A 26,811-nucleotide genomic window follows, 5' to 3' on the forward strand; every position below is an offset into this window, starting at 1 on the left:
AATATTTTTATTATTAAGTATTTTACTTAACTTTTTCATTGAATTCCTAATATTTGATGTAACAGAAATATCTTAACAGAAATAACACAAATTCTTAAAAGTTAATTATATTATATATGTGTTAATATTTTTACTAAATCCAATTAATTTTATCTGTATGTGCATCTAAATATTTATAATATGATATATTTTATTATATTTGTGTGTATTTGACCGATGTATTTTTATGTATTAGAGACAACTATTTATCCCATATATATTTTTTTTATATTTACCGGTGATAAATTTTGTCATACGTTTTTCTTATTAATCAATAACTACCAATCATGTATTTTTTTTTTTTTTTTGTCAAGTAGCCTAGTGGTTAGAGCTCACACAATTTAATTGTGGAGAAGTAGAGTGTCCGGGGTTCGTACCCCGGCTCCTGCATATAATATGCAATATCCCTACCAACTGAGCTATGCTCACGGGGATACCAATCATGTATTTATATGTATTTATATGTATCAATGACAAATATGTGCCCATTGTTTATATTTTATTTTTATATTTATCAAAATGAAATAGTTGTCCCGTTTTTCCCTTTTTTTCTTATATCTCGGTGACAAGTCTTTGTTTCAATTCTTCATGATTGAATGTGTCCCAATTCAGTCAAGAAAAATTGAAGCAGATTAAAGCACAACCTCAAATTCTCTAATGCATCAGACACAAAATAGATAGATTTGAACTATGTAGATTTCAACAAATTCGGAACAGAACTAGGAAAACAAAGACCAGTAAAGCGATGCACATATCACAACCAACTCAACCCTTCTGACATAGATGCAGAAGAACTACAATGATAGAGATGCTAAGTTGGAATGACAAATCAAAGAAAGGAGTTCAGAAAAACAACTCAGACCCAATGATCCGAGTTCAAACTCATGGATTCTTAAATGGGTTAAGTGAGATTGGTGCAAATCGTGGCGAGAGAGACCTCGACCTCGAGGAGGAGAGTGAAAATAATTATGTTTTGACGCATTAGTTGTCGTCTAGCTAGCAATACTCATTTTGACACACTCTTTCTAATCACTCTAATCACTCTATTAGTCTCTAAAGTTTGAAAATGAATTTCATATAAAACGGTGGAATCTATATGCATTTCATCCAATAAGAGTGTTAAAAAAATTGTGTTGAATTGAAAGTGAAGTTCAATGATTTTTACTGAGATTGGGGGATTTGGTTCACTGATTTCTACTTTGAATAATCCAAAAATAGGGGGATTTGGACCGTCTCGTATTTGAATACAACATGAAAGAGTTGTGTTGATATTATATCACCATTAAAGCTGCACTTTTTAGTGACACTATCCACAATTACTCTTGCAAAACAATCACAAAAGCTCTCTATCAAGTATCAACCATAAATATCCAAGGCTGATGAGCATCAAATAAAGATTTTAACTTGGTAGAAAAAATTAACAATTTAAGCAGAATTAAAACAACCTTCTTGTGAAAGGATCAACTTGGAAATTAACAGAGGCCGTCTTTTAGTTGACAATTTATGAAGGGAACAATTCCTCAATATTTTGGAATGAATTGGATTGAAAATTGTTCCAAATGTTTCAACTACATCATAGCAATAACAATCACAAATCTACCTACCTACAGCTTTAATCTCTCACTATGATTACATGGATGCCTTATGTCAAATAAATAAGAAAAAGAGAGGCTATAACAGTGTTGAAGCACCACTCCAATCCAAGTCTTCATAGCAGCTAATAGTCCATACCACCCATACCAGGCATGGCAGGAGTATCTTTATCTTCTTTTGGGAGTTCAGAAACGACAGCTTCAGTTGTTGTCATCAAAGACGACACACTGCAGAAAAAAAGTAGTAAGTTAGTCAGGCTACCTGCATATAAGATACAACATTCATATCCAATGCAATTTTTTTTTATATCCTACCTGGCTGCGTCAACCAAGGCGGTCCTAATCACCTTCAATGGATCAATTATTCCAGATTTAACCATATCAACATATTCACCTAATTACAAACCAACAAGAAAAATGGTTGACAACCAAATCAATAATAATAATAATAATAATAATAATAAGGGTCTTGTTAACGAGTGCCCCTTGGGCACTCTTTAAGGATTCCAAAAGAAGAAATAATTTTATAAAAAAGTCAAATATTTTGATTCCCAATTCATTGATTACACAACTTTTCATGATAAATTACCATTTAAAGGCCTTAACTAGTGCCCTGGGGCACTCGTTAACATTTCCCTAATAATAATAATAATAATAACAACGATGATGATGTAAAGGAAAGAAACTCCTTTAAACAAGACAAGGAAAAAGAAAACAAGGAACACTGACCTTTGGCGGCATCGTAACCAAGATCAGGATTATCCTGTTCCAAAAGTTTACCAACAACAACAGCACCCTCGACTCCAGCATTTGATGCAATTGTATGCACAGGTGTCTGCATTTTTTGTCAAAACAAGTAGTAAAAGAGTGAGAAACTGAGATTGAAATTGAAGTTAAAACCATACTGTCTAAAAGACGGATTAAACTCTATATTGCAGGATTAAGCCTGAAAGGAATTGATGAGGAAGGAGAAAACGCTATGGAATATGGACGTCTAAATAAAAAATCAGTCAGAACACAAAACACACCTTTAAAGCATTTTGGATAATTTGGACACCTATCTTCTGATCAAAATTGGCGGTTGGAAGCTTACTTAACTCATTTGATGCATAAAGAAGTGCAACACCACCACCTGTGCAAAAACATACATTTATCAAATATGTTTGGAGGATATAGAATTAATTAAGCATACAAATATCATGCCAATAATTTACCAGGTACTATGCCCTCCTCTACAGCTGCCTTGGTTGCATTTAAGGCATCTGTTACTCTGTCTTTTTTCTCACCAACTTCAGCCTCACTGGCTCCTCCAATCTTCATAAGTCAAGTTTCAGGTGTTAGTTATGTAAAACTTGGAATGCTTAATAGGTAATAAAAAGCATCAGCAAGCAAGGTCAACATAAATAAGCATACCTTAAGCACCGCAACTCCTCCAGAAAGCTTGGCCAATCTTTCCTGTAATTTTTCCTTGTCATAATCTGAAGTGCTATTTTCGACTGCCGACCTAATCTGTAGATGAATTGTCACAACAAGAAACAAGTCAGAAACATCAATGAACAATCAAAAATATCTCTATATGAAATCAGAATACACTAACAATGGTAAAATGAAATCTAATAGGAGATTTGAACAAACCTGCTCACATCTTTCCTCAATTGATTTCTTATCACCGGCTCCATCAAGAATGACAGTGTCATCTTTAGAAATTGTAATCTAAAATATTAGGAAAATTAGTTAAGTAGGTCAGCATCTTTTACCAAAACTGAGCAATCATGAATATTAACCAAGAAATTCTACCAAAACTCATTTGTGGACTACCAAAACTCAACTGTGCATTAAAATGCTACAACTATTAAGCTACACTGGTACCTTTTTGCAAGAGCCAAACATTTCAAGATCAACTTTTTCAAGATTCATGCCGAGCTCTTCAGTGATAAGCTGCACGCATATATAAAATGCATCACACACATGTTTATAAGATGAGACTGATATATAGTAATATTTTCTTGTAAAAAAGATAACTTACTTGACCTCCTGTAAGAACAGCGAGATCCTGGAGACCAGATTTCCTGTTTTCCCCAAAACCAGGGGCTTTGATCGCGCATACCTAAGATGATGAGAAAAAAACAAATCAAATAAGAAAAACCATGAATCAAATATTTAAGGAACCGAAGAATAAAAAAGTAAACCTACAGACAGGAAAAACAAACCTTAATTCCAGCACGAAGCTTATTTAGAATAAGAGTTGCAAGGGCATCACTTTCCACATCCTCAGCAACAATCAATAAAGGTCTTTGTTTCTGTTGATGACAAAGTTTAAGTTAATATAATATCAATATCAATATTTTACAATCCAATGCAAATTGATGCAAATAATAACACTCACCTTCAAAGCTAACTCTAATACTTTAACTATAGAATTTATATTTGAGATCTTCTTCTCATGGATTATAATGAGGGGATCCTCGAGTTCCTGTGGTAACAAATAGATGTCATGGTTAGTCATGATTAACAAACATACAGACTCATGACAATGTATGGAGCACCGACATGGACACCTGACAACGACACAGGTAGATATGGCAACAATATTGAAATTTTAGATATGCATTTTATGATTTATAATGTCGCAAAAGTTTGTATTCATAATGTAACAAAAGGGGAAAAACAAAAGTCGCAACTACGATAGGTATACAATTGCAACCAAAGAGCAAAACACAATGACCGGAGAATGCCAAAAGTGAGATGCAACATGATGCTCCACTGCTATCGTGTACTAAATTGCTTGTTAGAGAGTATTATGCACAAATATTTCTAATGCTGCTATGTAGAGGCATCGATTGAGAACATACACATTTCTGGTTCTTCTGGTTTGTTATGAAATACGGAGAAATGTAGCCTCGGTCAAGCTTCATTCCTTCAACAACTTCCAACTCATTTTGCAATGTCTTGCCATCCTGAAACAGCCCAAAAGTTATATCCCAGCATATCACAAAGTGCATGGTAAGATGACAATAAGTGGGGAAAAAAAGAAAAGGCACAATAAAAACATTGCATGAATAACATGTTCCTAGTCAATAAAACACATAAAACCTAGATAAATGATAATTCTTGCAAGATGAGCATATTTAAACTTACAGCAATTGTGATTACACCTTCTTTGCCAACTTTCTCCATGGCTTTTGCAATTAACTCACCAATTTCTCTATCCCCATTAGCAGATATTGTGCCAACCTATCATTGCAAAATTAAAAATACAAAACTCAGAAAAACTACTGTCCTGCAGTCCTTGTAGCTGTCACCATATTCTTGGAATATGCCTATTAGCTCTAAAAATTTGATACACAAACCTGAGCTATTTCTTCAGAAGTGCTGATCATTCGTGCTCTGCTTTTCAAGTTTGTCACAACAGCATCAACAGCCATATTTATACCTCGCCTCAGGTCCATTGCATTCATTCCAGCTGCTACTGATTTGCATCCTTCCGTAAATATTGCTCGGGTAAGAACAGTAGCACAAGTGGTTCCTGCCCAAATTTATGCCATTCATTAGTCGGTCGCAACAAAGAGACAAAATGCACAATATCAGCACTTCAAATGTGAACGTATTTAGATTTAATTTCTAACATATATACCACGTCCTAGGAATAAAACAAATTTCTAAAATATATACAACGTCCTTGGAATAAAACCGAATCAACCACGTCCCAGGAATAAATCCGAATAAACTGTGACAATTTAATTTTGAAAAATATAATCAACCATGAATAAAACAGCTTACCATCACCAGCGACATCATTGGTAGCATTTGCAACCTGCTTTACAAGACTGGCACCAATATTCTTGACTTTATCCTTGAATTCAATGCTCTTAGCCACAGTGACTCCATCTTTTGTCACTTTAGGGGCACCAAAGCTTTGCTCAATCACCACATTACGGCCCTAAAAACAGGAGAAATGTAACTTTAGGAATTATCATCAACAACAAATTAATAATGGGACTAAAATTGATAATTTAATATCTTCCAATACTAAAATCAAAGCTAGTGTTATTCCCTCTGAAATATGATTGAATAAGCGCATGATGAATGAATCAAAATCCAGCATCAACATTATATATCTCTTTTTATTCCACTACATTTACCAAAGACATCATTCCACTGCGAACATGTGAAGGAAATGGAAGGTTGGCTTAGTTACCTTAGGACCCATGGTTACTTTAACTGCCTCAGCAAGTTCTTCAACACCCTTAAGCATCAAAGCACGAGCCTCCACGCCAAATTTGATCTCTTTGGCAGCATAATTTCTGCTCCATGCCACCCTACTTCCAATCTATGCAACACAAATTAAAAAACAGATATAAAGGATTAAATGAATTACCAATCTCAAAACATACTCAACAAAAAAATGTTCTATGTAATCAAACAGTGATTCACCTGATTAGCGTTGCTCCTAGCAATTCTGCACCAAAAGCACAAAAATTTAAATTTAGGAATCATTTAATATAATAGGATTCGATAACCAATCACAAAGCATACAAAAGTAGGTAATCATGAATCAACATGGCTGAAGATCCATTCTAATGCACAATGCTCAATTATTGAAAAAGTTAATTTTTTTATCCATTATCAATCATTTTAACAACGACCCAGATGAATAATTTCAAAAAATATTAAAAATTGAAGCCATCTGAAGTGTGTAAAAGGGTAATCGAAAAAGGTCTGTGAAACCAAAAAAGGACAGTGCCATTGATGACTTACCGAGCTTTGGAGGCAAGTGATGAAGCAAATCGGTACATAGTGTGATTGGAATTGGAACTGAGAAAATTGAATTGAAGAAATTGCAGAGAGTGTTGTTGAATTGAAGGAAGAAACGCTGCAGAGTTGTTTTTGAAGGGAAAGGGGAAGTCTCTAGAAGAAGCAGCTTCTAGGGTTTAGGGTTTTTGGATTGTAGTTTTCGTTATTCTTATTTTTAACCCAATTAGTTTGAGATTCTCACTTTTGACCCTTTTTATTATTTCCATTTTTGGCACTGGACTATGGATTTTAATACATTGTTCATAGAAACTGAGCTAAGTTTATGAAGGACTATGAATTTTTATTATAGGGTTAATTCATGTGTATTAATCAAAATTTTGAATGAGTTAAATGTGCCACTTACATATTTTGAATGAGTTAAATATTTGTTACATCATCACTTTTAAATGAGTTAAATATGTGTCATTTCTATAGAATCATATGAATCAATAACCAAAAAAAGAATCATACGAGTCTACGAGTTGAGTTTACAAATCGAGTCTACATACTTTTTTCGAGTCTACGTGGACTCACGAGTATGACAACCTTGGTTATCACAATTATTTGTGAATTTGAATCTCATTAAATTCAACATTTCTCTATATAAACGTATATTAAAGGAATTTCTACGATACACTTGTAAATTGAGGCGTATTGATATTCTTGCTTTTTAAGTCTCTAACTTAACGCTTATTTTTATGAAATAAATAACCATTTTTTAGGAGAAGTTAAAGAACTATTTGTCGACTTATATATTTTATAAAATATCATTTCATTCCTTAAAAAAAGAAAATGTCATTTCGTAATAAAAACATTTTTTTATTGTTTACAAGAATGATACTTATTTTTTTGCATTTTATCATAAAAAATAATAGATACTCTACATTACAGGTAATAAAAATTCACAAAATTAAATTTTACTTCGTCTACACTTTTGATAAGATTTAGTTATTATAATTGTAAATGATATAATTTTTTTAAAGAAAAACAATTCATTTAGCTACTATTAATTCATTATATTCTAATTTTTAGGATTTGCTATATATTAGTAAATGAAAAGTGGTGCTATAATATGTCACAAGAAAATGAGTCGTGAAAATCAGAAAAGCCTGCATATGCAATATGCATAGTACTATAGTAGAGAATTCCTTGGCCTTATTAGCAAAAAAAGAAGAGAATTCTTTGACCTTTCAAGTCAACCATCCCTTAGGTGCAAATGTGCAATTGCAAGTAAGTTCCATTTGAATTTCACGTGCAATTAATTTGTGGATGCCACTATTTTGTACTATTACACTAGTACTAGTACCATATACTTTGCCTAGTCACATACTTATATAAGTGATGATAGTGACGTGATGCTAGTCAAGAAATTAATCCTGGACCACCAAACATGTGTTTGATTGTTCATCTTGCGTTTCAAACTTTTATTGACTGAAGCATGTTTGATTATTCATCTTGCGTTTCAAAGTTTACTTGGGTGATATATAAATAATTAACTAGAACAAGGAATTTTCCTTCTTTCATCAATATATATATAAGGCTAATATGCATGCCACGCACCCCATTAACATTTATAATAAATCATGGAGGATGTTAAGGTTTTTGGTCTATGGTCAAGTCCATATACTCAGAGGGTTGTGTGGACATTAAAATTAAAGGGTGTGAGTTATGAGTATTATGGTGAAGATCTTGCAAATAAGAGTAGCCTGTTACTGCAATACAATCCAATCTACAAGAAGGTTCCTGTTCTTGTACATAATGGAAAACCAATGGCAGAGTCAATGGTTATTGTTGAATATATTGATGAGACTTGGCCTCCGTTCCCTCTATTGCCACAAGATGCTTATGAGAGGTCCAATGTTCGTTTCTGGTCAAAATTCATCGAGGAAAAGGTAAGAAATTTGCTAAGCCTTCTGTGTGTGGCTAGTTTTCCCTTTGCATAATTAAATTTAAATGCCTATACATACCTGAGGGTAAAACTATTTAATATGCCGACATAATGAGACGCAACTGATAAATAGTTGAATCTCTTAAGTATTACGAGTTTGATATTTAGCCAGGAAATATGGAAGAACATTTGTTGATAGAGGTCAACCCCTTAAATAGATCTTTGTATCTTAAAAGATAATTAGTCTTTAGAATCCGACTGAAGGATATATTTGATAAAAAAAAAAAATTATACAATGATTCAATCAATTTTTCCTATTCTTTATTTTACTTTTGTTCCAAATGTTCTTTTTTGTTTTGTGCAAAAGAGAGCCAAAGGCTCACAAGAATGGAAAAAAAAAACTAAGAAGCTAATCGCATACTCTTAGGCATGCACGTTCCAGAAATATCATCAAACATGAAGCTTTGGAGCTCATTAAGATTTAGGAAGAGACTCCAAAACTATCAGATTCCAAGAATTCAAAAATAAACTAAAATGTTCTATTATGAAACCCACACACACCAAAAATAGAGAAAAAAGGTATTGCGAGTTAAAACTTACATTCCAACATATCAAATGTTAATGTAGTTTTTTTTACCATCAGAGTAATACTTTATGAGATTAAATTTTACTACTATTCTGTTATATATCCCTACAATGACATTGGAATGATTTTCATTTTCACAGTCAATGCACATGATGGAATTTTTTCTGTATGATGGAGAACGACAAGAGAGAGCAATAAAAGAAACTTTGGAAACTTTGAGAGTGATTGAAAAGGAAAGTGGACTTAGTGAAAAGATGTTCATTGGTGGCAACACAATTGGATTGGCAGACATAGCCTTGGGTTGGGTGGCACATACTCTGCCAGTCATGGAAGAAATTGTTGGAGTCAAGTTCATTACAATTGATGCATTTCCCCACCTTCACTCTTGGGTGAAGAATTTCTTGGAAATTCCTGCTATAAAAAACAATCTTCCACCCCATGAGCTACTTGTTGAGTACTTCAAGGAAAGGAGGAAGGTGTTTCTTGCAATGACTTGTCATCATCACCATTAGAATTTTGTGTTCTTCAAAAAGAATTTTGATGGAGTTAAGTGTTTTTTTTTTCTTTTCTATTTTCAATTCATATTTGAGAAACTAATGTTACGTAGGTCCAAAGCGAAATATGAGTTAATGTCTTTCTATTGTTTTTTTTAATTTTAACAATAATATTTTATTGTACCAAAAAAAAAACAATAATATTTTATATTTTATTTAAAATCTTACATTCTTATTTATTTAATTTTTAAAGACTTTTATGTATTAAATAACAAGGATCACTATTCACAAAAAAAGATAACCATGGTCATAGCAATCGACTTAATCTAAGTTTTTGTTAAATGTTTTAGATATATATATATATATAAGAGATCAAATTACAACGATGTAATGTTACATTGCTCAATATTATTTTGGTTAAAGTGCACTTTTTTCCTCTTTAATTTTCAAAAAGTTGCAATTTTAGTCTCCTATGTACAAAAACTACAATTTTGATCCCCTAAAATTTAGCCTCTTTGCATCTTTGGTCCTTTTGGCCAATTTTGACCGATCAATGTCTATGTGGCGTTGCACGCCACATTTGTAATTATTTAATTTAAAAATTAAAAAAACCAAATTATCATTTTTTAAATTAAATAAATTAAAAAAAAAGGAAAATAAAAAGGAAAAGGAAAGAGGCACGTTTCAGATCCACCATCTCTCTTTCATTTTCTTCCTTTCTTCCCTTCATGCAAGTTCAACCCTCAAACACACCACCACCCATTTCCTTCCACCCATTTCCTATTCTCTCCAATCTCTCCTCTCTTGTTACTCTCTCTTCTTTCTTTTCCTCCATGTTCTTTCTTTCGGCCATCCTTTCCGGGCAACCACTGCGGTGTTTCCGACCACTCTATGTCAACAAAATACATAATATTATTCATCTCTTCCTTTATTTTCATTGGGTCATTGACTATGAATTTCTTGCCATGCATATTTTTTCTAGTGTTTTATGCTGAAATGGGTTATTAAATATGAATATGGTGATTAATGAATTTATTTTTTGGTTTTCTTGTAGTGATAGGTGTTAGTGTTGATGATAAGTTTAGAAATGGTTTTTTTTTTTTTAATAGAAAAATCTATTCTCGTCGAGTCATGCAAGTAACATTAAAAATCCGCGGCAAATTAGGACCAAATATAAAACAAAGAGCCGCAAATATACGGAACACCTAAGCCCCCACAACAAACCACCAAACCACGCCTACCGGTATTGAGGCCGACATATACAAATGGAGTAAGAAACCACTTGCATACCTCTGCCTCAACAACCTAAACAGCAAAAAACTGCCCAGCCACCTAAAGGAATACCCCACCGAAATCTCAGGCAGCAGCTGTGCATTCCATAGCAGTAAAAATCTGCTCACCACCCACAGAGACAAAAACTCTCAAAAAAGGCCTGCTGCAAAGATAAAAAAACAGGAAAAACACAACACCAAATCTGGACAGCTGCAAAAACACCAACTCACCCGACCTTCGCACAGTCACAGCCGGTTAGGGGGCCGACTTAGGCACCAATGAGGGTTCCAACACCATTCAAAAAATAGACAAACTGGTATACTCATTCCACTCATCGCCCATTTCCATGCCAACACTTTCGCCTCTTCCACAATGACATCCACCTCCAAAATTGCATCATCGAAAACTATGTCATTCCGGGTTTTCCACAACACCCAAATAGTAGCTAACCAAATTCACCCCTTGCCCTTTTTGATCTTCTTAACTCTTTCCTCTCCATGCCAACATTCCCAATGAACAAAAAGATTAGGCGGAGAAATAAAAAAGTGACTGAGTCACCTCATCAACTTAAGCCAAACCTCACTAGCAACATCACAATGAACAGATAGATGAAGCACATACTCTTCTTCCCTATTACACAACCCACACAAAGGGTTCACCTCCGGCCTTAGAACATCTCTCAATATGAGGTTGGCCTTGGTTGGAACTCGGTTAAGAATGGCTCTCCAAGCAAAAGCCACTACCTTTGAAAACGACGGACACTTCCACAACCTCTTGAAAACTCCTTTCTCCTCAACCCTCCATCCCACCTCATTAAGGATACTACCTTCCAACCTCTTATAGGCCGAGCTCACCGAAAAAATTCCGGAATCTTCCAACTTCCACCTCCATTTGTCCTCTAGATTAGACAACCTTACTCCAACCAAATCCTCCTTGAGGCTTAAAAGCACCTCCTCTTCCCACATGAAAAGATGTCTCCTCCAAATAAAGTTCCACTCCGTGCCAAACTCCGACACCAAACCCACCTCTCCCACCTTAGCCTCCTTTTGATCCGAGATAGAATAAAGCCTCATATACAAACTCCTAAAGCTTCTATCTCCTCTCCAATTGTCACACCAAAAACTAGAGTTGAGTCCATTACCAACTTGTCGCTCCAACCCCGAATTAAACCAATTAAGCTCCCCAAAATCACCAAGCTTAGTTAGTTCCTTCCACCAAATAGAAGCCCATCTCGGCTCCCCCCCAGACACACCCATCAACCCTCCCCCCACACTAGCGCCATATTTAGGCATCAACACATCCTTCCATAAGGCCACTTCCCCATCTATCAATCTCCAACGCCACTTAGCCAAAAGACTCACATTCATAATATGAATATCCTTCACCCCCGTTACTTTTACTTTGGCAAACCGTTTCCCATTTCACCCAAAAAATCTTATTTCCCCCTCCCACACCCCCCATAAGAATTCTCTTGGAATCCGCATAATCCTTTTCCACACTTGAACCGGAAGCTTCAAGGACAAATAAAAAATAGGAATAACATTAAGGACCGAATTCAAAAGCACAATTCTACCTCCAAAACTAATATATTTGTGACCCCACGAGTTCAACTTCCCACTTATACTCTCCACCAACGATTCCCATGTTGACATACTTCTAGGATTAGCTCCTACCGGAAGGCCCAAATACTTGAAAGGAATACTCACCTCATTACAATTCAAAAAATTACATGCCAAATCCATGAAGTCACTTGCGACATTAATCCCTATCAACGAGCTTTTAAAGAAATTAATCTTAAGGCCCGACACCATCTCTAAGCCTCTAAGGAGAGCTTTCATAGCCCAAAGATTTTCCACCGTTGGTTTCCCTATACAAAGAGTGTCATCGGCATATTGTAGGTGAGACACCACTAGGCCGCCACTTCCAAGAGTGAAACCCTCAAAAAAATTACGGTCAACCGCATTCCTCATTAAACCGCTAAATCCTTCCGCTGCCAACAAAAATAAGAACGGCGCTAACGGATCTCCTTGCTTAAGGCCCCGTTGATTACAAATTTCCTCCGTTGGGCAACCGTTAACAAGGACGAACATTGTACCTCCAAAAACACACGCCTTCATCCAATTCACCCACTTCTCACACATTCCGACCCTTCTCATCATATACTCCAAAAAGCCCCAATCTACCGAGTCATATGCCTTCTCAAAATCTACGTTAAAAATAAGACACTCTTTCTTCGCTTTCTTCGCTTTCTTCGCATAGTCCACCAACTCATTAATCGCCAACACCCTGTCCACCAAATGGCTACCTTTAAGGAAAGCCGATTGTGCCGGGGAAAAAATAGAATTCATGACTCTTGCTAGCCTTCGTGCTAAAACCTTGGCTAGTAATTTATATAAGCATCCTAGCAAGAATATTGGCCTAAAATCCTTCAAATCCATCGAAGATGACACTTTGGGAATCAAAGTCACAAAAAAAGCCAACATACTCTACGGTAAGATTTCATTAGCATGAAATTGATCGAACATAATTCTAACCTCATCTTTTATCAAGTACCAAAATTCTTTGATAAATGCGAAATTAAAACCATCCGGACACGGACTTTTATTACCATCACTATCTCTAACCACCGCCTCCATTTTCAATAAGGAGAAAGGAGCCACCAAAAACCCGTTATCGACCTCACTTAAACTTCCGAACTCCACCCCATCCAACTTCGGTCGCTCCCACCTATCCTCCGCAACATGATTCGTAAAATAATTCACCACCTTCCTACGTGTAACACCCCGTTTTCCCAACATAAAAATTTCATAATAATTATCAGAGTATTCAGCACATAACGGAATGCTACACTTCTTAAAAATAATAAATGAGATAATTAACTAATTATCTTTCCAAAAATCATCAACATATTCATTCAAACTTTGCAGCGGATTGAATTCATTAACATAGATAAGTCTTTGGCACGCAGACCTTGTTAAAAACATAAACAATACGTAAAGGAATAGAAAATAGCCACAAAAGATCTCATCCCGTTACGTATCAGAGCATCCTAAGACTCAGTGAGGAATGAGTCACTCACGACAGCAACAGTAGCAACCTACTAACGATCACCTGCAAGTTACTCATACGAAGAGCAACATTTCCAAGCAGAAGGGGTGAGATTTCACAAAACAATAATATTAAGCATATAATTCAACAATTATATTTAATCAACATCAAATCATCTTAACATTCATTATAGATAATAATATATCATTTAACACTTCATTCATAGTTTGTATAAACAATTACAACTTCACAGCTTATCAACATAAACATCTTTGACTCGACAAATGCGACTCTAACTTGACTATGCAACTTAGACCTCTTATATGCATGTGGTACCAATCCAGGACATCAAGCCCCCAACGTAGTAGAGCGTAAATAGGCTCCCAGGGCATCAAGCCCTCAACTTTATTTGAGCGTAAATAGGCTCCCAGGGCATCAAGCCCTCAACTTTAAAATGCTAATGCATGGACTCGACCTCTTTAACATCTTAAATTGACAAACTCTTGTATAATCCAATAATTTGGAACTTCATCTTAATCAACCTAGACTGACTCATGCAACTTGGTTAAATAACAACAGCGACACATCAGTATACAAAAACAGCATGACATAATAATATCAAATGCAAGTCAATCATCGTCTCAATTATTCACATATAATTCAATTAATGCATATACAATTATATCACAATATAACAACATAATTATTTAAGCCAATTAAAATAGCTAATTAAATTAGTTATTCTCGTCTTATTCAATTAAGATGGCTGGCTCAACAAACATGTTCAAAAGAAAATAAATTATCAACGTTACTATTTTATTTCTTCAAAAGTAGCACTATCAATGATTTTATTTAGAAAAATCATGTTCCCCTCTTGAATCCTATAATCTAAAACTAGTGGCTAATATCACGGTAGATACAAAAGAGCAACAAATGAAATACAATTATACTGAACTATTCTCAATAGAATTTTAAATAACAAATTGAACAGCGAGTCATGCATCAGATATTGTTTCACAATTTAGGAGATTAACAGGTAGTTTTGAATTAAAAATCATTGTAGTACTGTGCTTATTCATTACACCAATTTATAAATACGCATAAGAAGAATGAAAACATATATAGGCATCAATAAGGATTTGTATATATCTCTAGTAATAAGTATAAAGCCGTAGATGACACTATCATATATGAACAGAAAGTGATTATACATGTTATACTTAACTTCTAATTGAGAATCGATGAATATATAATGAAGCCACCGAAATATAATATGAATATAAACATATAATCACAACAAACACACAGGAGAACACAATATAACAAAAATTCATCGTGAGAATTAAAACAACGAAAAATTAATAACCCATCACTACCCACACGCGTACACAACCCTTATGATGAATGAAACTCTCCACTTACGTTAATTCAATGGTTTACCTACTCTTTCAACAATTAAATTCAATATAACCCTAATATCTTTAACATCAAAACCTATTAACAACTACAAGGTTAAACCCTTTTTCAAATTCTCTAAAACCAATCCTACACTTGTTAAATAAAATCATCAGAATTATATAGATTAATAGAATTGAATGCTAGTCTCACCCTTACCTTATAGAATGAAATCGCAGCTCTCTAGGTGTTTCTCCCTTCTCTTGGCTTTTCTCCCTTTTCTTCAAAATTGATCGTTCTGTTTTTCTAAACTAGGTCTTTCCTACTTATAACTCCACCATCTATCTTATCTTATTTCTCTTTCTTCCCCTAAACTTTCTAAAATCTCATAACAACCCCTAAACTCGATATTATTTTATTTTCAAATCTTATTCTATTAAATAATATAATAAGTCACCTAATAAATCATATAATCATATAATATATTCTAATCTTTTTTTAATAATTTCTAGACTCAATTAAATAATTAAATAAATCAAAACAGGCGTTACACTACGCCCCTCAAAAGGGGACACCAACCAACCATCATTCTCCCTAAGCGCCTTGATAGAATTTCTACTCTTTCTCAATTTAATACAATTATGGAAGAACTTTGTATTAGCGTCACCCTCCTTAAACCATTTGGACCTTGACCTTTGAGCATTCAAAGCATCTTTTGCCATAAGGATTCTCCACAATTCCTCAAACTTAGCTTTTGGAAGGTCTACTTCCCCATCGGACAACACACCTACCTCCCCTTTTTTAAACTTAGGGGGGAAAAAGTGCACTTTAGCCTATTATTTTATATAAACCTGAAATAATTTAATATGTTATTGAGACTCATCACGATTAACGATTCTTAAAAAAAAAAAAGATAAACCCGTAATGTTGATGAGTTTCAATAACATATCAAATGACTTTGCATTTACGTAAAAATTTACATGAATGATCTATATGATAACGATCAAATTAAAAAAATATGTATCAAGTAAAACAATATTGAGAAGTGTAATATTGTGTAACATTACATCTGTGTAATTTATTCCCTCTTCGTATATATTCACTGGACTCATACTTTTTATCATAAAAAAAATTAAAATATGATGATATAAAGTTATTGATAATATAAAATTAGGGTCTTGTTAAGGGCACTGATTAAGAAATCTATAAATCGAATTTTCTGTCTTGAAAATATAAACTGTCACTTTTTATCAAGTAATAATTACATTACTTTTTGATAAAAACTCACTTCATTTGGTGCTTAACCAATGCCTCGGAGATACTGGTTAACATTCTTCACAAAACTATTAGTGAATCTTATTCTATAATTTTTTTTGAGATGCTAAATTGAAGGAATTGTCAACTTATTAAATTTAAATATTATTATTAAAAAATTATAAATGAGCAAAGTACATAAACGAACCCTTAAATACTCAAACATGAATTTTCCATTCTATTTTTTTTTAGTCAATTAGTCTAGTAGATAAATTCACCTTATGAGAAGAATAAATGAGGTGTCTAAAGTTCAAACTCCAACTCATATATATAACAATGTATCGTCCCTTCTAACCGAACTATATATATATATATGCTCACATAACTTTTCCCTTTTATTCTATATGCTCTTAAGGACATCGCTATCAGATTGTGGTGGAGTTTCTATGCTTGTACATTTTGCGAATATTATTTTTTGCTACCACCAAGCTTTTGTAAAAAAAAATGTTTTATTTTATGATGTCATCATTGAAGAATACTATCTCCGAAATAATTAACTAAATCACATATATTAAAATGACAATGTTAACTTGACCAAAAAAAAAAAATGACAATGTTAACCAATAATGAATTTATGCGGTAAAAAAATTTAGGCTCTGGTCAGGAGTTTAAATATACGGAGAAAATTCAGTTGGTTAACAAGTTTCTCATCAATCCAGGGAAAGTCAGGTTGGATTACCTATAACATGGTAACCCAAAAAATGACAACGTTAATTAAATTACATAATCTCATTTTAAAAATTGTTTTGATTACTTGAAATACCCTTCAAGAAAGTAGCATTACGGCTCATAGAAAACAAAGTTAAATTAACTACGGAACACTTTAGAGATGGTAACATTAAATTAAATATATTAAAATGTTAAATTTTGCTTATATTATACTCTAAAATATAATAGCCAACTTTTATTCTTATTTTTTTTTTTTTAATAAACTAAACAAATTATATTAAAAGAATAACTAACAGCCCCTCAAGCGCAAGGCGTGTTAGAGGTAACCGTTAAAAGTTTACGTACAAGATAATCAGGCTACCAACGGCCAAAGAAGCAAAAACTAAAGTTAGATCACAACTTGAAAACAACATAAATAATTTTGCCTCCAAAAGGGATAGTAAAGTCGAACGTCATGTAGTTCGCTTTCAACCACCAATATGTTTGGAGTTTAACCTTTTCAAGAAGTCCTGTAAGTTGATCAAATTGGTTATCAAAAATTCTATTGTTACGGTCTTTCCATATAACAAATAAGGTCGAAATCCAAATAATAGATCCTTGAATTCTTTGAGAACCCTCCAAGAGCACAAAACTGATTTGAATGAGCATATAAGTCGCAATGAAGAACTGTATCGATACCAAGTCAATGAGATATCAGAAGCCACAAACAACCGTAGTGATCACACTTGAAAAACAAATGGTGTCTATCCTCTACAGCCCCACATGAAGCCGCATAAGATACTTGTGAAACATCCAGAACATATCTCGTCCGCAAATTGTCCTTTATAGTAAGTCTATTTAAAAAAAGTCGCCAGACAAAAATATTAACCTTTAACGGAAATACAAAACAGAGACATGCTTGGCATGTCTTGATTATTTAGAAGAAAATCAGAAATTTATATATACATATAAATTGCATATTGTGTTTCACGATCACAAGATTGTTAGATTTGAATATGGCAGACAAATGTTATAATATATGATGGCGCATGTTCATGCATTTGGCCACATATTTGTACCCCAAGATGTGAATTTGAAATAGATTAAAGTTTCCTAGATGACAAAAGTATATTGTATTTTTTCAATTCAAGATAAAATCAAATGCATAGTTGATCTTTTTTTTTTTTTTACAGAAAAAGACATGGTTAAGTTAATGATGTTGTCAAGTTTGTTTGTAGTCCCTCTAAAAAAAAGTTTGTTTGTAGTCAAACCAATGTAGGAGCCCACAACACTATTACAAGTTATGCTAGCCCTGTAAACAATACTAATTAACCTATAAGGTTAATATTAACCTATAAGGTTAATTAAGTTTTTAATCCCTATAAATATTCACACTTTTGTTTTTAATCTTTACAAAATAAAATCACACTTTTTAGTTCCTGTGATATTTTCCTTAAGCATTTTAGGGACAAAAAATGTTGATGGAAATTGTTTACAGGGACTAAAAATGCTAATGGAAATTTTTTGATTTCTACTTTTTTTTTGGTTAACAAATTTCAATTTCTACTTTTTTTTAGTATAATTTTTTTCCTTCAAATTTCATATCAATACAGACCGAATAGCATAATAATTAAATAAATAATGATAGCCTATAATTGTTCTTGCAGTTAACCTTTGACAAAATAATCAACTCGTAAACTTCATTAACATGATCCTCAATTTAAGCAGAGGTAATGTGGAAGTAATTAAGTGATTCATTCTTAATCATCATGGTGAGGTACAAAACAAGACAATGAATAAAGAACAATGCTTGATGTAGGAAAAGTTGACAGCTAACTAAAGCAACATCTTATACATGACCTCCTGTCTTGTTTATTTTACATAACATTATAGTTAATGGTATGCATCACATTCTTTCTTAGTCAGAACCATGTGCATGGATTATAAAGTAATTGAGAAAACAGCTACAATATTTAAAGAAACCTTATTATAAATAGTATACTATAAAGTGCAATAAAAAAAGTTACATGTAGAGTGAAAGATGCCTAGAATCTGTCTTTGTGTCTCACATAGAACAATTTTATAAAAATGGTGTTTACTTTAAATTTGTCAAGCCATGTGTCATGAAACAAATGGAATGACTTAAAATCAGTGCAATGAATTCCACTTAAGAGTGCAATTCTAATCATTATAGTCTCAAATATGGAGGTGGATACTGCAATAAGATTCTGGTATACATTTTTTTCTGCATCAACCATAAGAGAAGGTTTCAGCGTCTTTAAGTCACCCTCAAGAGACATTGAAATGAGGTCCATAAAGCATATGCATAAAGTACACACATTTGCTGCAATTTGGCCATTTGTTTAATACTAAAAGGTAGCAATGACTTCATCAAATTAGTACATAGGATATTAAAATTTATGTACATGATAATATAGATAATAAAAGTTTGTCACCTGCACCGCTAAGCCTTCAAAGATTAATGAATTTTTAGGATGTTAAATATGAAGTTTGCCACCTCATTTGGTGATCAGAAAGACATTTCAACAAGTAGATAAGAAAAAACTAAGGCTCTTTCCCATGCCTAGTGTCTATGAAATGTATTAGTGACAACAAAACAAAGCATGGCATTGGTTAATTAATTGCATGACTGTCCACATATTAAATTACATTAGCTTGATGAAGAAAAGAATATAGCATGTGGGTGTTCAACAAAATCACATGATTATTAATCACAAAAAAGAACAATACCCCAAATAATTACAAAGCATGAAAATAAAGGTCTTAGATTAAGGAAGTGGCTGCAAGAAACGAAGATTGGTGTTCGTTTGAATTGACTTGTTTAAATTTATCTAATGAAATAATCATTTGCGAGACTGTTTGAGATAGTTTATAAAAATATGACATGTCGGATCCATTTTCAGCTTATTTTCATAAGCTCTATAGGATGGTTATGAAAACAACTTATAATTTATATGAAAACAATTTAACTTTTTTTTTTTTTTTTTTGGTTATATAAATAGCTTATACGTAAGCAACTATATAATATAAACTTATGATGATAAGAGGTAAATTAAGTTGTTTATCCAAAAAGTGCCTAATTATCTATGTTATTATGTAGTACTTTGTAAGACAGCTGACCCAAAAAAAAAGCATGAGCTGTCAGATTCCAATTGGCTGTTAAAGAAAAGTGTGAATTACAATGCAAGCATATAAATTTTTGGGAGAAAATGAAATTTTTATAAAGAAATAAACCTGATTAAACCATAAAAAAAATTCAAAATGAAACAGAAAGTAGGTTCCTTTACTATTATAATAAGCCATAACAGATACCTGTCAAATGTCAATATGAGGTGTGTCTTATAGCCTTAAGGAAATTTGTTTGGTGTAGTGACATTTGAATCATTTCAATCTGTCAGTGTTTTTTTATCTCATATTCACTGTCTAAAGGATCTATATGGAAGATACATTTCCCAAGATGGAAATCTTTACACAAAAGGAATTACCAACTTGTTTTCAAGAAATAGCAACAACAGAATCCAAGTATTTGGAGGATACAATTATAAGAAGAGGCTCTTACTCTCTCACTTCCTCATCAACATCATCACCACAAAAGCTTTTCTGGTGTACTTCAAATTCTACTTCAATGAAACAAGAGGTACCTTTAACCACTTTAGTTAATCAAATACCTGCAAAGTTCAATGATCATCATGATGACATGAAGAATATGAAAGCTATAAACCAATCCATTTCTGAATTCAATTCTATTTCCAATCCTAATGTCTTAGCCTCAGATATAAAACATAGTTTTGTTCCTCTAAATCTTTTGGAAACTCTCCCGGCTTTAACCGTAGCTCCGATGTCTGATGAGCCTGCAGTATCTTTAGCTTCTTCTACTTGCGCTACACCGAAATCTCCAAACTTGACTTTGTTTTTGCAGGAACCATCCATGCTATACTCATCAACTTCAAATATCAAAAGTAGTGAAATCATGTCAACATCTTCAAATCCCACATATCCTATGTCTCAATTTGGCCTAACTCAGCATCATCAACAAAGTGCTTATGAATTTTATGATTCAAACAAAATGGACAGGAATATGATAACAAATCTACAATCCAAGTCTTTCAATGAGAATTGGTTGAGTGCCACAAAGACTCAACCTATGAAGTATGGTACAAGAGGGAAGCTTTTTAAAGGGGTGAGGCAGAGACATTGGGGAAAATGGGTTGCTGAAATTAGGCTACCAAGAAACAGGACTAGGGTCTGGTTAGGGACATTTGAAACAGCTGAAGATGCTGCAATTGCATATGATACAGCAGCATATATACTAAGAGGAGAATGTGCTCAGTTAAATTTTCCAAATCTAAAGCATGTGATTCAAGCCAATTCATTGAATGGAACCACTGCTTCCCTTGTTGAGGCAAAACTGCAAGCAATATCACAAGGAGTTTCTTCTTCTCATAGAAAGCAAGGTGATTCATCAGCAAGGTTAAACAATAGGCACATTGATGAGATTAAAAATGGAAAGGATGAAAGTATAAAGGAGTTGAAGGTTGTAGGTGACATAACTGAGAGAAGCAAAAGTACACAGAATGAGATATGTGATGTCGAAACTGTTCAGTTAAGTAGAATGCCATCTTTAGATATGGATATCATTTGGAATGAACTTCTAGTTTCTGATTCATGACCAAATTATTTCTTTTTTACTTTGAAAGTATACATGTGATAAAACCATTGTAGTGTCGAGACTTCATGGATGGCGTGCTCAATATCCAACACATGTCGGTGTCGGGCACCAACATAGATGTAGTTATATTCAATAACTTTCATTTTCTCATTATTACCATTGTGTACATGTTAGTGTTGTGTTCAATGTCTGTGTGTGGTTTCACCATACAACCTTTTGTTTGGTTTACAATTGTTGTCTTCATTTGGACCATATCTCACAGTATACTGTACTGAATCAACATCAGATTAAGGTTTTCATTTTCATGTAATGATCATCATATTGAAATTAGTATCCTTTTTAACTCCATTTATTCAGAAACTTACATAGATTTTGAATTTTTATATCATGATAAATTGTTCAGAGATTATGTTGCACCTGAGTTTTATATTTTAGACCCAAAAACTGGTCTTTTGTTCAGAGATTATCTTGATAATTATACAGGGGCTATTTGAGATATTACCCTAAATATAATAAATCAAACATACGTTAATTGTAAAATTTATCTACACTCCTAAGTTGGAATTGCCATATAATTATCAAGATTAACATTTTTTTAAACTCGGTATCCGATTCAAGAACAGATTAATCCGACGAGACCAATCTCATTGCCGCCTTGCAGGGCCCCATTTAAAGCCAGGACAAAGGTCTATATGGACTTGCCCATCGAAATTGACACCAAGGGGAATCAAACCTGAGACCTTGAACATGTTAATGAGAAACTGTTGTTTGTTTTTTAGAAATGAGAAACAACATAGAAAACATCATATATTATAATCGTTGAAATGTTTCACAGTTAAATAGACAAGAAATACACAATCACTATGGCTAGAGAAATCAAAACAGTGTTATATCGGTCATTATAAACTTACAGAGGTAAAGACAACATAAGAAAAAGACTCCATGTACATTTTAGTACCTATTTTCAATCAATGAGAAATAACAAGCAAACAACATGTATATGAGGACAAAGTCTTATTCCTTTAAGTTTGGCACCAATATCCTCAATCAACTAGGTACTAAATCAAAACAAGTTAGTTCATGCTAGCACCAATCTCCTCAATCAATTCAACACCTTTCTCCTTTAGCACCTTTCTTGTAAATTACCATCTTATAACAAAAACCTTTCTCCTTTAACACCAATCTCCTCAATCATCATATAACATAATGAATTGTTCAGGGATTATGTTGTACCTGTTTTTTTTTCTTATAGACCCGAAAAATGGCTTTTTAGCAGCAGTTCGCCATCAATCAGAAATACTCTTGTGTCATTCACTATCAATGAATAAGTCTCCAACAAGAAATTGTGTTTATAATATTCACAAAGAGAATAAGATTACACTACAAATCTTCCTCTAACCGCTTATCACATCAATGATCAGACAGAAATAGCACATCTGCCTATACAAATTTTAAAACAGACTTCAGCTCATAAATTGCATTCAATATAGATCTTTAAAATATACAACCTACAATTCATAACGACAAAGTACCATACATCAAAGACCAAATACAGAGGTAACTGTTTTTTTTTTTTTTTTTTTTAAGCAAAGAAATATAATAGATAAAAAAAGATAGTACAAAAGCTGGGGGACATAGACCTAACCCAGCAACCACAAATCAACCCTAAAAAGGGTAATACATCGATGATTAACAAAAGTGGTATAAGATAAACAACCGGACGAAAATCCAGTGATAAACCAAAATGCGTCGCGGATATACACACACCAAAGCACAAACCAGCAAGCCCAACGCGGAGCCCAAGACCAATTTGCAAAAAAAGTTGATGTGTACAAAGTCGCAATCATTGATAGAACCGTAAATCGAACCAGAAACAAGCCTTACAAAATCAAACTCATTTTTTTTAAGTATGGTGTATGAATCTACCGCCAACATGGAGAATATCACGAACCATAAGCCCCTAAAAAATACAGCAAGCATCAACAGCCCTTTCGAGCCTTACGAACCCCCCACACAAAACATACCATATCTGAAAAACAGAAACCGGCACGACGACGACTAGGTTTTGAAGCAGAACCTAAGGATCTTTTTATTTACTTTTATGTATGGTGTATGAACCAATTGCCAACACAAATAGATTCACGAACCAACAGCCCTGCAACAGATACAACGAGCATTAATAGCCCTTTCGAGCCTATCGAACCCCACATGAAGCAAACCAGAACTGAACAAACAAAATACACTAAAACAGAATATACATTTCAATAGCTCACATCCTTCGGTAGTTTTACCTCATTCACCTTGTTCAAGGATGTCTCACCACTTACAAGAAATGGACTGTCAGCACAATTCCTAACCGGGCAATAATGAATTTTAAAACAAAACATTCACAGAAAGAAGTTGAATATTTAAATAAAACCGGTAGAGCAAGACAAATGCTTCTTCGTCATATATTTGATAATGTATATAAACTGGGAAACTGCCAGCCAATTTGCAAACATATAACTTGATAAAGTTTAACTTCCTAAGAACTAGACTCATAAATCTCATGAATGAAAACTTTAGACATAGGCTGCAAAAACAATTAATTGTTTATTCCTCCAATCGGATGAAGGTTTTTCACATAATTCGGCGCATCAATATCCCAACAAATTTTTTTAAGTGAACTATAACTCACACGTTGAATGACTTTGTAGTCATCTCTAACATAGTCATAGCGAAATCCATGAAGATGAGGGAAGGCCAAAACCTCAGGTGAAAGATGAGCAACACAAGAGGGAATGAATGACCTTAATCTCCTTCGTAGCAGGATTCCATAATCCAACAGTTAAATGCTTATCATTGTCATAAATACAAAGTACGAATAAGAGTACTTTGAATATGAAATGGAGGTGGTAAATCCAATTTCTCTTTAATCTCAAAGCAGCTATCATCAGAATCAGAAAGTAAAATACAAATTGCAATGATATTCGTAAGCGCTTAGAAGGAGACACGCGTCATTTTCATCGTAGAGTGAATGAGATTTGGAAATGATATTGTTGCGGTACATGTTCATGAAATTAGGGTTTTCGAATAAAAGAGTCCATGATTTGTGAACACAAGAAAATCGCTTAAGTTTAAAGAGAATAGACAAGGAAATGTCATGGGGTATATAAGTTATTACTCACCTTCTCAAATGTTGGAGCCATGGAAGGAGTTCTGCAAGGTGACGCGAATGGTGTCTCTGCAATGCAAAGTAGTGTAAAACAATTTTATTTTTTTTCGCTTTTGGAGTTTTTTTTTTTTTTTTTTTTTTTTCATTCTTTATTATTATTATTATTATTTTCTTCGATGATTTAATTACTGCTTTTATTTTGAGTTTTTCTACTTGCACCCTAGTTAATCATGGTTGCACCCCAAAATGACAATATTACCCTTTCATAAAATTTGATTTTCAAAAAGCATATTCCTTCTTTCTTGGTTACATCCCAAAACCCCTCTTCCAAAACCATAATTCTCCAATCGATCGATTGTGTTCTGCGAAGATTTTCAAAACCATACTTTCTCACGTCCATTCAGGATTTCAAAGAAAATTCGAAGCAAATCAGGTTAGCAAGTGTTGTTCTTCAATCGATTGTGTTTTCCTTGTTCTGTAAACTCAGTTTAAGTAGGTTCATGTAAACTCAGTTTAAGTAGGTTCATGTAAACTTAGTTTAAGTAGGTTCATATAAACTCAATTTAAGTAGGTTCATGTAAACTTAATTTAAGTAGGTTCATGTAAACTCAGTTTAAGTAGGTTCATGTAAACTAAGTTTACATGAACCTACTTAAACTGAATTTAAGTTAACCTTACGAATGTAAATTAAAACCGTAATCGTACAGTGCATCAGTGCAGTTGAAGGAAAAAAATTGAAACTTGCAAATAGAAGAAGAAATTCAATTACTTATATCCAATTGAGTATGGATGAAAAATATTTTGATTCACTCTTTAATTTTCATGGAGATTGATATTGAACATCAAATTGTTTGCTCGTGATCGCTTGTGGGGTGAAAGAGGGTGAAACTCAGTGACAATGAATAAAATTAGGGTTTTAAGAAAATTTATATAAAAGGGCAATTTTGGTATTATAAAAAACTTTTAAGAAAATTTGGGTGTAACCAAAAAAACATGGGGTGTAAATAGAAAAACTCTTTTATTTTTCACTTGTGAAATTTATCCGCATTTTAAAATCATTCTTTTTGATTTTATTTTTAGATTTTTGAACTTAAAAATGATGATATATCATAGTTGAAATGAAGTTTTAAAATGATTTTCTTATGATTTCATAGTTGTTGATTATTCAACATCATTAAGATTATTTTTAAGGATGATAATTTTTTTTTTTTTTTTATGCTAGGAAAATAGATATTATCTCTTTGGATAAGGTGAAAGAGGGATTGTGGGTTTAAAGAATTAGATAGTTTAATTTGGTGTTGGAGGTTGCAAGTTGAACAATCGAGTTTTTGGAGTTAGTAACTAGGTATGGGGTGGAGGAGGGTAGGGTAGAGTGAACGAGGGAGGAAGAACAAGTTCCAAGTATGATGGAAGAATATCTTCGCCAATCGTAGATGTTTAGGATTGGGAGGTGGGATGCTGGTTTGAAGCGAGTTTGGTGAGGGTGGTGGGAGATGGGACCAAGACGTTATTTTGGTCAGATTAGTGGTTAGAGGGAGGAGTTATGTGTGGCAGGTTTAGACGATTGTATGACTTATCAGAGAACTAGTTTGTGACGATGATATATTGAGATGTGTACATTAGGATGGGGGTGATGGCGATCCAGGCAAAGGGTACTTGGTCTGAGGAACTCATCATTTTCTTTCTTTTGTGGTGTCGAATAATACGTCGATACACTATGACATTGTTTTGAACAAAACGACGCCTTTGAAGGTCTCATTGCTGATGTGGGGGCTTCTTTTAAATCGTCTTCAAACGAAGGAAAAACTGATCCATCGTGGAGTTATTCCACATGCTCGAGTGGTTGCGATCTTGACGAAATTGAGGACCACCTATTTGCTTGTTAAAACTAAACTTA

General features: G+C 33.5%; 4 protein-coding genes and 1 long non-coding RNA gene across 5 annotated transcripts; 2 read left to right on the plus strand and 3 right to left on the minus strand.

Annotated features, from left to right (window-relative positions):
- Positions 1–1,504: 1,504 nt before the first annotated feature.
- Positions 1,505–6,582, minus strand: LOC11417779 (chaperonin CPN60-2, mitochondrial). Its single transcript, XM_003591595.3, has 18 exons — positions 6,390–6,582; positions 6,066–6,090; positions 5,830–5,961; positions 5,412–5,571; positions 4,982–5,157; positions 4,770–4,865; positions 4,484–4,588; positions 4,018–4,104; positions 3,842–3,931; positions 3,658–3,738; positions 3,501–3,569; positions 3,267–3,344; positions 3,045–3,140; positions 2,846–2,945; positions 2,660–2,763; positions 2,361–2,466; positions 1,947–2,025; positions 1,505–1,859 (listed from the first exon to the last, which is right to left on the minus strand). Exons 1-18 carry the CDS (start codon positions 6,425–6,427, stop codon positions 1,757–1,759), a joined length of 1,725 nt encoding a protein of 574 aa, XP_003591643.1. The 5' UTR covers positions 6,428–6,582; the 3' UTR covers positions 1,505–1,756.
- A 1,379-nt stretch (positions 6,583–7,961) lies between these two features.
- LOC11418359 (glutathione transferase GST 23) lies at positions 7,962–9,533 on the plus strand. The gene is made up of 2 exons (XM_003591596.4): positions 7,962–8,317; positions 9,040–9,533. Exons 1-2 carry the CDS (start codon positions 8,009–8,011, stop codon positions 9,409–9,411), a joined length of 681 nt encoding a protein of 226 aa, XP_003591644.1. The 5' UTR covers positions 7,962–8,008; the 3' UTR covers positions 9,412–9,533.
- A 1,216-nt stretch (positions 9,534–10,749) lies between these two features.
- LOC112418637 (uncharacterized) lies at positions 10,750–13,103 on the minus strand. Its single transcript, XM_024775081.1, has 4 exons — positions 12,320–13,103; positions 12,076–12,176; positions 11,224–12,008; positions 10,750–10,828 (listed from the first exon to the last, which is right to left on the minus strand). Exons 1-4 carry the CDS (start codon positions 13,101–13,103, stop codon positions 10,750–10,752), a joined length of 1,749 nt encoding a protein of 582 aa, XP_024630849.1.
- A 7,424-nt stretch (positions 13,104–20,527) lies between these two features.
- LOC11406929 (ethylene-responsive transcription factor ERF062) lies at positions 20,528–22,108 on the plus strand. Its single transcript, XM_003591597.2, has one exon. The coding sequence runs from the start codon at positions 20,528–20,530 to the stop codon at positions 21,758–21,760; it is 1,233 nt and encodes a 410-aa protein (XP_003591645.2). The 3' UTR covers positions 21,761–22,108.
- Positions 22,109–23,247: 1,139 nt separating this feature from the next.
- LOC11408470 (uncharacterized) lies at positions 23,248–25,012 on the minus strand. The gene is made up of 2 exons (XR_005643845.1): positions 24,928–25,012; positions 23,248–24,112 (listed from the first exon to the last, which is right to left on the minus strand). It is a non-coding gene; the product is annotated as an uncharacterized lncRNA (long non-coding RNA).
- Between the last annotated feature and the right edge of the window lie 1,799 nt (positions 25,013–26,811).

This window comes from Medicago truncatula, chromosome 1, assembly GCF_003473485.1.
Source record: "Medicago truncatula cultivar Jemalong A17 chromosome 1, MtrunA17r5.0-ANR, whole genome shotgun sequence".
Taxonomy (NCBI): Eukaryota; Viridiplantae; Streptophyta; class Magnoliopsida; order Fabales; family Fabaceae; genus Medicago; species Medicago truncatula.